At 43.7% G+C, this 12,976-nt stretch overlaps 1 protein-coding gene across 1 annotated transcript in view; it reads right to left on the bottom strand.

Annotated features, from left to right (window-relative positions):
* The window catches only part of LOC115178847 (nidogen-1-like), an 80,274-nt gene that overhangs the window by 57,734 nt on the left and 9,564 nt on the right, over positions 1–12,976 (bottom strand). The window contains exon 2 of the mRNA XM_029740215.1: positions 48–350. Within this exon, the coding sequence (XP_029596075.1) occupies positions 48–350 (303 nt within the window). The remainder of the gene's footprint in view (positions 1–47; positions 351–12,976) is intronic.

Genomic DNA, 12,976 nt, shown 5'->3' with positions numbered 1-12,976 from the left:
AAATGAATATGACCCTATCTAGGACAAGCGATGAGGGTCCTCCTTACCTTTCTGTCCAGCCCATCTCCTCGACCAGGCACGCCGTGGGCTGCCACGTTCTCCCATGTGATGATTAAGGCGTGGGTGGGATTGATTTCGTCGTCCTGAGGAAATGCCTGGCTGATGTGGTCAGTGGTCCGGAGAAGCATGGAGGGCCTGCTGTCCTGTCGGTAGTACACCTTCCCCACTCCGTCGCTGTTGTCCAGATCTCCGAGGAAAACCGCTATCATTCCGAAGCTGGCAGGCATCTTTCCCAGGTACTCAGACTCCACCTTGGGTTCTTCTACTGACAGAAAGCCATTGGTGTTGATCTGGGATTGGATTATCACAAATGTGTTATTATCAGCAAAGACATGGATGCTAATTTTTCATCAGAATTTTCTGCAACTTCAACATTTTCTCATAACGCCAAAGTTAAATATAGCCTAGAGTTCAAATAGGTTTTTGGATAATGATGTTTTTGAACCAAAATGTGGTTGAGGTCACAATTGTCAATGTCCATGATACAATTGGAGATCCTTTCCATGATACAATTGGAGTCACTTTTTATCCCAAAACTGCTGGGAATGACCGGCTGTGGGGTTCAGAGAGTTAATTTTATCAAGATGACTTCAACTAGTGACTTCAATTTTGTGACTTCAATTTTGTGACTAGTGACTTCAATGACTTCAATTTTGACAATGGTAAGCGATTGTAGCTATGCAAACATGCTCAAGAGAACCCTCTCCTGCTGCAAACTCAGTTAAGTAAATATCCAGATTTACAGCACGGTCAGGGTCCTCGTGAAAATAGTTGTAAATCTTAACATGCCATGACCCCTCCTTCACATTAGTTAAGGCCTCGTCCCCTCACCCCCGGGGACCATGGGGCATCTCTCTCACCCTATTGTGAAAGATGTCTGAGGTTCCCCCTACTGATCTAAGATCAGTATATTCTAGAGCAGACCTTCTAAATGTGATATGGTTCCCCTACTGATCTTGGAACAGTTCAACCTGGACAAGGCCTGACTGCTTTATTTATACACTACATGACCAAAAGTATGTGGACACCTGATTGTTGAACATCTCATTCCAAAATCATAGGCATTAATATGGAGTTGGTCCCCCCCTTTGCTGCTATAACAGCATCCACTCTTCTGGGAAGGCTTTCTACTAGATGTTGGAACATTGCTGCAGTTTCCAGTCAGTCACAAGAGCGTTAGTGAGGTCGGGTACTGATATTGGACAATTAGGCCTGGCTCACAGTCGGCATTCCAATTCATCCCAAAGGTGTTCGATGGGGTTGAGGTCAGGTCTCGTTGCAGGCCAGTCAAGTTCTTCCAAACCGATCGACAAACCATTACTGTATGGACCTTGCTTTGTGCACAAGGGCATTGTCATGCTGAAACAGGACAGTTTTGACACAAAGTTGGAAGCACAGAATTGTTTAGAATGTCATTGTATGCTGTGACATTCTAAACGTATGCCTTCACTGGACAACCCTTCGACTCTCAGACCATGAGAAAGAAGATTCTCTGGTCTGATGAAACCAAGATTGAACTCTTTGGCCTGAATGCCAACGTCACATCTGGAGTAAACCTGGCACCATCCCTACTACATGGTGGTGGCAGCATCATGCTGTGGGGATATTTTTCAGCGGCAAGGTCTGGGCAACTAGTCAGGATCGAGGGAAAGATGAACAGAGAAAAGAACAGAGAAAATCCTTGATAAAAACCTGCTCCAGAGCACTCAGGACCTCAGACTGCGGCGAAGGTTCACCTTCCAACAGGACAACAACCCTAAGCACACAGCCAAGACAATGCAGGAGTGGCTTCGGGACAAGTCTTTGAATGTCCTTGAGTGGCCCAGCCAGAGCCCGGACTTGAACCTGATCAAACATCTCTGTATAGACCTGAAAATAGCTGTGCAGTGACGCTCCCCATCCAACCTGACAGAGCTTGAGAGGATCTGTAGAGAAGAATGGGAGACACTCCCCAAATACAGGTGTGCCAAGCTTGTAGCAACATACCCAAGAAGACTTGAGGCTGTAATCGCTGCCAAAGATGCTTCAACAAAGTACTGAGTAAAGGGTCTGAATACTTAAGTAAATGTGATATTTCAGTTGGTGGTTTTTTATACGTTTGCAAAAAAAATATTACAAATGTTTTTGCTTTGTTATTATGGGGTATTGTTTATAAATTGATGAGGGGAAAAAACAATTTAATCAATTTTAGAATAAGGCTGTAATGTAACAAAATGTGGAAAAAGTCAAGGGGTCTAAATACTTTCTGAATGCACTGTACTGTAGTCAAATCATAATAAATAACAGAGAAGAAAAACTGGTCTAAGGTCAGTGCTTGGGAATTTCCTCCTATTGTCACGCCCTGACCATAGAGAGCCCTGTGAATTCTCTATGGTGTTTCAGGTCTGGGTGTGACTGGGGGGGTTATCTAGCTGTTCTATTTCTATGTTGGTGCTAATATGGTTCCCAATTAGAGGCAGCTGTTTATCGTTGCCTCTGATTGGGGATCATATTTAGGTAGCCTTTGTCCCACCTGTGTTTTGTGGGATATTGTTTTTGTTTAGTTGCCTGTGTTCGCTTCACTACTTCACGTTTCGTTGTTTCTTTATTTGTTTTGTTTGTTTCAAGTTAAAATAAATATGTGGAACTCAACTCACGCTGCGCCTTGGTCCGCTCTGTACGACGATCGTGACAGAATATCCCACCAAGCAAGGACCAAGCAGCGTATGACGGAGGTAAAGGAGTTTTGGACCTGGGAAGAAATCATGGGAGGACACGAGACCCTTCTTTGGCGGAGGGAGCATAGGGGGACAGCGACCACGCCAGGGACCGCGGCCACAGAAACCCCAAGATTTTTTGGGGGTGGGGCACATGGGGCGGACGGCTGAGCAGCGGAGAGTGCCAGAGCCCGAATGGGAGTCTCTGAAGGAGTTCAATGAGGGATACTGGAGAGAGGTTTTGGCGAGGAGTATGCTGCAGCGCAGGCGTGCTGAAGAGTGTGACACCAGTCCGGTGCCATCTGCGCCGGCTCCATGCACCAGGCCTTCAGTGTGCCTCCCCAGTCTGGTACGTCCTGTGCCAGCTCCCCGCACTCGTCCTGAAGAGCCAGAGACCGTCAGGGAGGCGATGGAGAAGTTGGGAGAGAGAGAGATGTTGGTCAGGTGTGTTCTGCACAACATTTGACCTGAAGACCCTGTCAGCAGTCTGGTGAGTCACGCACCAGGCCTCCAGTGCGCCTCCCCAGCCCGGTACGTCCTGTGCCTGCTCCCCACACTCGCCCTGAAGAGCGTGTCATCAGTCCGGTGCCATCTGTGCTGGCTCCACGCACCAGGCCTCCAGTGTGCCTCCCCAGCCCGGTACGTCCTGTGCCTGCTCCCCGCACTCACCCTGAAGTGTGTGTCATCAGTCCGGTGAAACCTGTACCGGCTCCACGCACCAGGCCTCCAGTGCGTCTCCCTATTCCGGTGAAACCTGTGCCAGCTCCACGGACTAGGCCTTCAGTGCGCCTCTACAGCCCGGAACCTACAGCGACGGTTCACAGTCCGGAGCTTCCAGCGACGGTTCACAGTCCGGAGCTTCCAGCAACGGTTCACAGTCCGGAGCTTCCAGTGACGGTCATGTGCCCGGAGCTTCCAGTGACGGTCAACGGTCCAGAGCTTCCTGCGCCGGTGCCATGGCCGGAGCCTTCTTCTGCGCCGGTGCCCAGTCCAGGCACGGCATCCAGTCCTGCTCCAAGGCCGGAGCCTTCCTCTGCGCCGGTGCCCAGTCCAGGCACGGCATCCAACCCAGCTCCATGGCCGGAGCCTTCCTCTGCGCCGATGCCCAGTCCAGGCACAGTGTCCAGTCCTGCTCCATGGCAGGAGCCTTCCTCTGCGCTGATGCCCAGTCCAGGTATGGCGTCTAGTACCGCTCCAGGGCCGGAGCCTTCCTCTGCGCCGGTGCCCAGTCCAGGCACGGCGTTCAGCCCGGCGCCATGGCCGGATCCGGGGTCTGGGCAGGGGCTACGTCCCGCACCTGAGCCGCCACCGACGCTAGTTGCCCACCCTAACCCTCCCCCATATAGTTTAGGTTTTGTGGTCGGAGTCCGCACCTTTAAGGGGGGGGGGGGGGGGGGGTACTGTCACGCCCTGACCATAGAGAGCCCTGTGAATTCTCTATGGTGTTTCAGGTCTGGGTGTGACTGGGGGGTTATCTAGCTGTTCGGTTGGTGCTAATATGGTTCCCAATTAGAGGCAGCTGTTTATCGTTGCCTCTGATTGGGGATCATATTTAGGTAGCCTTTTTCCCACCTGTGTTTTGTGGGATATTGTTTTTGTTTAGTTGCCTGTGTGCGCTTCAGTACTTCACGTTTCGTTGTTTCTTTATTTGTTGTTTGTTTCACGTTAAATAAATATGTGGAACTCAACTCACGCTGCGCCTTGGTCCGCTCTGTACGACGATCGTGACACCTATACTGTGAAATATGGATATGAGTCGTTGACGTATATTGTATTGTGATACACTGAGTATACCAAACATTAGGAACACCTTCTTACTATTGATTTGTACTGCAAAACACTACAGTAAATACTGTAGTATTTATTGTCGTATACTGTAATATTTACAGTTAACTATAGTATAATTTTTGTTCATATACTATAGTAATTAATGTGTTTTTGCGGACTGTGCTATACTGTAGTATTTACTGTAGTGTTTTTACATACTGTAGTATACAGTAGTATTTACTGTGTTTTTGCAGAAAGTACTGTAGTACAGTGCCTTCAGAATATATTCACAACCCTTGACTTTTTACAGTTGTGTTACAACCTGTATTTAAAATAGAGTTTGTGTTACTGGCCTACACACAATACTCCATAATGTCAAAGTGAATTGTTTTGATTTTTACAAATTAATTAAAAATGATACTTGAAATGTCTTGAGTCAATAAGTATTCAACCCCTTTGTTATAGCAAACCTGAATAAGTTCAGGAGTAAAAATGAGCTTAACAAGTCACATAATAAGTTGCATGGACTCACTGTGTAAAATAATAGTGTTTAACATGATTTTTGAATGACTACCTTATCTCTGTACCCCACACATACAATTATCTGTATGGTCCCTCAGTCGAGCAGTGAATTTCAAACACAGATTCAACCACAAATACCAATGAGGTTTTCCAATGCCTTGCAAAGAAGGGCACCTGTTGGTAGATGGGTAAAAAAAAGTCAAAAACAATGATATCTTTATATTCTGAATACGAAGCGTTATGTTTGGGGCAAATCCAATACAACACATCACTGAGTACCACTCTTCATATTTTCAAGAATGGTAGTGGCTGCATCATTGTCACGGTTGTCGTAGGAAGGAGCGGACCAAAGTGCAGCGTGATTATCGTTCCACATATTTTATTGTTAAACTGTGAAACTATGCAATACATACAAATAAACTAAAGAACAAAAAACAACAAACCGTGACGCAGTTGTGAAACATACACTAACTCCAAGTGGGAAAAACACCTACTTAAGTATGATCTCCAATTAGAGACAACGATGACCAGCTGCCTCTAATTGGAGATCATCCCAAACAAAACCCAACATAGAAATACAAAAACTAGAACATAACAACATAGAAAATCTAAACTAGAAAAAAAAACTGTCACTTCCTAACCTACTCTACCATAGAAAATAACATCTTTCTATGGTCAGGACGTGACAATCATGTTACGGGTACGTTTGTCATCTGCAAGGACTAGGGACATGTTTTGGGATAAAAATAAACGGAATAGAGCTAAGCAAAGGCAAAATCCAAGAGGAAAACCTAGTTTAGTCTGCTTTCCAACAGACTTCGTGAGACAAATTCTCCTTTCAGCAGGACAATAATCTAAAACACAAGGCCAAATCTACACTGGAGTTGCTTAAAAAGACAACATAGAATGTTCCTGAGAGGCCTTGTTACTGTTTTGACTTAAATCAGTTTGAAAATCTATGGCAAGACTTGAAAATGGCTGTCTAGCAATGATCAACAACCAACTTGACAGAGCTTGAAGAATTTTGAAAAATAATGTGCAGCAAATATTGTATAATCCAGGTGTGCAATGCTCTTCGAGACTTACCCAGAAATATATTTTTCATATTTTGTTTACAAAAGTTAGAATTTTTGTACTTTGACATTACAGAGTATTTTGTGTAGATCGTTTTAATTCCACCTTGTAACACAACAAAATTAGGAAAAATCAATGGGTGTGAATACTTTCTGAAGGCACAGTATTTACTATAGTGTTTTTGTTTTATTATCTTTGACATAGAAGTGGAGGCTTTCTCCTTCAGGAAACCTACTGGAGAAATACTAAACAAGCACAATTCCCATAACCTGTAGGTAAGACTGGGTTCTGAACGGATAGTTCAGAGCTTCTGCTCTTTCCAATAACCTGTAGGGAACACAATATATGGTCTATACTTTATACTAGCTACCAGCCATCAAAGCAATAAGCCTCATGTGCGTTTGCTACAACAGAAGAAGCATTGCGACCCAATTCACATCTGACAAGTCTCATGTATTTAAATCAACTGTGTTTAGCCTAAAGACAAATAGTTCAAATAGAATTTGAAATCCTTCAAATAGTTTAGCTGTCCTTTAAAAATCTTTCAACTCCTTTATCTGTGCTTGACTGAGCTTGCCTGGCACAATGGAACCAATTGATGTCTCAAAAGAGCACATGGCAGGCACAAGCAAACACACATAGTTCTTGAGAGATTTTGAATACTTGATCCCAGTTCTAGCTGGAATTACTTGTGAAATTAGCTTGCTCTCTCTAGAAAAAAAAAGTTTTTGTTTTTATCTGAGTGGAACGACCTGGAGAAAACGGCGGATAACAACTACCTACAGCACAAGGAGAAAGAGCGGATCTAAACCAATGTTAAGTCCATTCTCCCATCCAGTTGAATGAATTTGAAAAGCCGGAGGGATTTAGCTGGCTAAACTATTTGAAAGATTTCAAATAATGTTTAAAATATCTGTCTTTAGACTAAACACTTGATTTAAATACACGAGACTTGTATGTACACATGACTGAAAGACGCTTTGAACAAAAGCGTCTGCTAAATACCATATATTATAATTTTATTATTATTAGCTGGCAATAGACTTTGGTTTGGACCAAAGGAGAATCTAGACTACACTACTACATCTGGTTCAGACTCTCAGGCTCGGCCCTTGGCTCGTCTCTAAACGACAACTCATCCAAAGGAACGCATGAATGACAAAAGCATCTGGGTGAATAGCCGCCCTCACAGCAGGTATTTGACTTGAAGAAAACACCTGTAGTGCAGGAGTCGCTTGGCTGCAATGTGACAAGACAGGGGCTATCAGAATTTGGCTTAAAGTCCTTCAGGGGTTGATAAGAGAGGAAGCCCTTCTAAAGCCAAAGCAGCACGTAGGCATTACCAATATCATTTTAGGAGACCCTTTCCACGAACCAAAATTAAGCCACTCCTGGATTTTGAAAGCCTGCTCAACGGAGAATCTGACAGTCTTGATCTGGATAGGTGGGTTTAAAAAAAATTGTCCAGGAATATAGGTTTACTCTGGGTCTGGAAAAGCGGACCCAAGAGAGTCCTGTGAAGTTCAAGGCTGTAAAGTTATCTTTGAGAACGCTTTCCTAAGAGGTACGAACAGGAACCACATATTGGTTACATCATACAGACTCCTGGGATCATAATTATCAGTTGAGGGGAAAGACAAGCAGAGAGAGAGAAAGACAGAGAGAGGAGGAAGTGAGAAGACAAACCAAGCACTTGTTTTTTAGATAGAGAAGAGATAGAGAGAGAAAGTGAGAAGACGAACCAAGCAGTCTTGCCTCCTGTCCAACTTTCCAGATGTGCATTGTTCGTGGATTGATCCTTAAGATTCCCACTGAAAAATGCTTTATCTGGGTCATTCCACAAAAAAAGAGTGCCTTTGATATTTTAAGTAGAAATTGTGCACCAACATTGCATTTTAAAAGCCTGTTATATTAAATAAGGCGCACTTTAATATACACTGAGTGTACAAAACATTAAGAACCTCTTTCCATGACATAGACTGAGCAGGTGAATCCAGGTGAAAGCTATGATCCCTAATTAATGTCACTTGTTACAGTTGAAGTCGGAAGTTTACTTACACATGATCCAAATATATTTAAACTAATTTTTTCACAATTCCCGACATTTAATCCTAGTAAAAATTCTCTGTCTTTGGTCAGTTAGGATCACCACTTTATTTGAAGAATGTGAAATGTCAGAATAATAGTAGAGAATGATTTATTTCATCTTTTATTTCTTTCATCACATTCCCAGTGGGCCAGAAGTTTACATACACTCAATTAGTATTTGGTAGCATTGCCTTTAAATTGTTTAACTTGGGTCAAACGTTTTGGGTAACCTTCCACAAGCTTCCCACAATAAATTGGGTGAATTTTGGCCCATTCCTCCTAACAGAGCTGGTGTAACTGAGTCAGGTTTGTAGGCCTCCTTGCTCACACACACTTTTACAGTTCTGTCCACAAATTTTCTATAGGATTGAGGTCAGGGCTTTGTGATGGCCACTCCAATACCTTGGCTTTGTTGTCCAACTTTGGAACCATGCTTGGCGTCATTGATCATTTGGAAGACCCATTTGCGACCAAGCTTTAACTTCCTGACTGATGTCTTGAGATGTTGCTTCAATATACCCACATAATTTTTATTCCTCATGATGCCATCTATTTTGTAAAGTGCACCAGTCCCTCCTGCAGCAAAGCACCCCCACAACATGACGCTGCCACCCCCGTGCTTCACAGTTGGGATGGTGTTCTTCGGCTTGCAAGCCTCCCCCTTTTTCCTCCAAACATAACGATGGTCATTATGGCCAAACAGTTCTATTTTTGTTTCATCAGACCAGAGGACATTTCTCCAAAAAGTACAATCTTTGTCCCCATGTGCAGTTGCAAACCGTAGTCTGGCATTTTTATGCCGGTTTTGGAGCAGTGGCTTCTTCCTTGCTGAGCGGCCTTTCAGATTATGTCGATATAGGACTCGTTTTACTGTGGATATAGATACTTTTGTACCTGTTTCCTCCCGCATCTTCACAAGGTCCTTTGCTGTTGCTCTGGGATTGATTTGCACTTTTCGCACCAAAGTACGTTCATCCCTAGGAGACATAACACGTCTCCTTCCTGAGCAGTGTGATGGCTGCGTGCTCCCATGGTGTTTATACTTGCGTACTATTGTTTGTACAGATGAACGTGGTGCCTTCAGGCGTTTGGAAATTGCTCTCAAGGATGAACCAGACTTGTGGAGGTCTAGAATTTTTTTCTGAGGTCTTGGCTGATTTATTTTGATTTTCCCATGTTGTCAAGCAAAGAGGGACTGAGTTTGAAGGTAGGCCTTGAAATACATCCACAGGTACACCTCCAATTTACTCAAAGGATGTCAATTTGCCTATCAGAAACTTCTAAAGCCATGACATCATTTTCTGGAATTTTCCAAGCTGTTTAAAGGCACAGTCAACTTAGTGCATGTAAACTTCTGACCCTCTAGAATTGTGAAATAATCTGTCTGTAAACAACTGCTGGAAAAATTATGTGTGTCATGCACAAAGTAGATGTCCTAACCGACTTGCCAAAACTATAGTTTGTTAACAAGAAATTTGTGGAGTGGTTGAAAAACAAGTTTTAATGTCTCCAACCTAAGTGTATGTAAACTTCCGACTTCAACTGTAAATCCACTTAAATCAGTGTAGATGAAGGGGAGGAGACAGGTTAAGCCTTGAGACAATCGAGACATGGATTGAGTACTGTATATGTGCCATTCAGAGGGTGAATCGGCAACACAAAAAATGTAAATGTCTTTGAAAGGGGTATGGTAGTAGGTGCCAGGCGCACCAGTTTGTGTCAAGAACTGCAACGCTGCTAGATTTTTCATGCTCAACAGTTTCCCATGTGTATCAATAACTGTGGGAATCATTGGAGTCAACATGGGCCAGCATCCCTGTGGAACGCTTGACACCTTATAGAGTCCATGCCCCAATGAATTGAGGTCTGTTCTGAGGGCAAAAGGGGGGGTGCAACTCAATATGAGGAAGGTGTTCTTAATGTTTTGTACACTCAGTGTACAGTATGAACTGTATGTTACAGAACTGTACATTTTTTCTAAAGATAACACTATATAGTTTGTCAGAAGTTCACTGAGTTAGAGAATCAACATTGACCATCTCAATGCACTTTAACACCCAGAATATAACAAGTCGCAAAATACCAAAATAATTGTTTTTTCTTCCTGAACAAACACACTAATGGACAAACCCACTCTTCTCCCACTCCTACAGAGCACTGAAAGAATTCAACTCCCTGACCCCCAACTCACACACACACATCCACCCTCTACCCCTCTGCCAACCTCTAAACATTCCCTCCCGGAAGTGTGTGTGTATGTGAGTGTGTCGGGGGCAATTTCAAAGACAGCTGCTGGGACTGCTGGAAAGGCACTGACTAGAGCAACACAGCCTCGACCTGCACATCAGAGGAGGGGGAGAGGGAAAGAGGGAAGAAACAGAGGGAGGGAGAGAGGGAGCGAAGGATGGAGGTAGGGGTGGCTCTCGGCATCTGCTGAAGCTCTACAGACCGGGATTGAGAGTGAAGGGGAAATCCCACATGCACAAGGGGTGTGGGAGCAGAGTTTGGTGGGAGGAAAGCAGACTTTAGAACTCGTTGCTTAAGCTTACAGATGACACACAACAACGCGACGGTGAAGGGCAGCAGGAAAACGACACTGATTTATCTTCAACTGTCACGTCCTGACCAGTAATAGGGGTTATTTGTTATTATAGTTTGGTCAGGACGTGGCAGGGGGGTGTTTGTTTCATGTGGTTTGGGCTATGCATTTAGGTAGAGGGGTGTTTGGTTTATGTGGTTCGGGGTTTGTTAGTCTATGTTCTATGTTAGTGTATTTCTATATTCTGTCTAGTCTATTGTAGTTCTATGTTTAGTTTATTGGGGTTGGACCTTCAATTGGAGGCAGCTGGTTATTGTTGCCTCTGATTGAAGGTCCTATAATTAGGAGTTTGTTTGTCATGGGGTTTTGTGCGACATTGTGCTTGTTTAGCTGTTTGTCTGACAAGACTGTCCAGTTCGTTTGTGTTTTGTATACGTTTATTGTGTTTTCCTTCTTCACCAAATAAAAAGAAGATGAGTATATATTTTGCCGCTGCGTCTTGGTCTTTACCCTACGACAACCGTGACGTCAACAAACTCACATCAGTGACCATACAACATTTGCAAAAGTTTTTCTTCTTCTTCCATTTGCTGTCGCGCATTAAAACATTTTGGGATTTTTGTGGGTGGTTTAGTAAGAAATTCCATCAAAACTGAACAGAAAAAATGCATTATATATATACACACACTACCGGTCAAAGATTTTAGAATACCTACACTTTCAAAGGGTTTTTCTTTATTTTTTACTATTTTCTACATTGTAGAATAATAGTGAAGACGTCAAAACTATGAAATAACGCATATGGAATCATGTAGTAACCAAAAAAAGTGTTAAACAAATCAAAATATGTTTTATATTTGATATACTTCAAAAAGCCACCCTTTGCCTTGATGACAGCTTTGCACACTCTTGGCATTCTCTCAACCAGCTTCACCTGGAATGCTTTTCCAACAGTCTTGAAGTAGTTCCCACATATGCTGAGTACTTGGCTGCTTTTCCTTCACTCTGTGGTCCGACTCATCCCAAACCATCTCAATTTTGTTGAGCCGGGGGATTGTGGAGGCCAGGTCATCTGATGCTGCACTCCATCACTCTCCTTCTTGGTAAAATAGCCCTTACACAGCCTGGAGGTGTATTGGGTCATTGTCCTGTTGAAAAACATATGATAGTCCCACTAAATCCAAACTAGATAGGATGGCGTATCGCTGCAGAATGCTATGGTAGCCATACTGGTTAAGTGTGCCTTGAATTCTAAATAAATCACAGACAATGTCACCAGCAAAGCACCCCCACACCATAACACCCCCTCCTCCATGTTTTACAGTAGAAAATACACATTCAGAGATCATCCATTCACCAACACAGGTTAGAACCAAACATCTCCAATTTGGACTCAGCAGACCAAAGGACACATTTCCACCGATCTAATGTCCATTGCAAGTGTTTTTTGGCCCAAGCAAGTCTCTTCTTATTACTGGTGTCCTTTAGTAGTGGTTTATTTGCAGCAATTCGACCATGAAGGCCTGATTCACACAGTCTCCTCTGAACAGTTGATGTTGAGATGTGTCTATTACTTGAACTCTGTGAAGCATTTATTAGGGCTGCAATTTCTGAGGCTGGTAACTCTAATGAACTTATCCTCTGCAGCAGAGGTAACTCTGGGTCTTCCATTCCTGTGGCGGTTGTCATGAGAGCCAGTTTAATCATAGCGCTTGATGGTTTTTGCGACTGCACTTGAAATGTTCCGTATTGACTGACCTTCATGTCTTAAAGTAATGATGGACTGTCGTTTCTCTTTGCTTATCTGAGCTGTTCTAACCATAGTATGGACTTGTTCTTTTACCATATAGGGCTATCTTCTGTATACCAATCATACCTTGTCTGTTCGTTTGTTGCCAGTTAATTTTGTTCGTCAAGCCTAGCAGCGTTTTCCCCTTGCTCCTGTCTGTTTCTAGTTCCTCTTTTCAAGTTTTCCCGGTTTTGACCATTCTGCCTCCCCCGACCCTGCCTGCCTTTCTGTACCTTTTGGACTCTGATCTGGATTACCGACCTCTGCCTGCCCTTGACCTGTTGTTTTGCCTGCCCCCTGTTCTACTAATAAGCTTTTGTTACTGCGACACTATCTGCATCTGGGTCTTCCCTAAAACGTGATAGTACGAACTGGCCATGACTGACCCAGCAGACTCGGACCAGCTCCGCAACACCATCTCCTCCCAAGGAGCCACCATTG

The sequence above is a fragment of the Salmo trutta genome, chromosome 38, assembly GCF_901001165.1.
Source record: "Salmo trutta chromosome 38, fSalTru1.1, whole genome shotgun sequence".
Taxonomy (NCBI): Eukaryota; Metazoa; Chordata; class Actinopteri; order Salmoniformes; family Salmonidae; genus Salmo; species Salmo trutta.
This window is presented reverse-complemented; position numbering and strand designations above follow the sequence as displayed.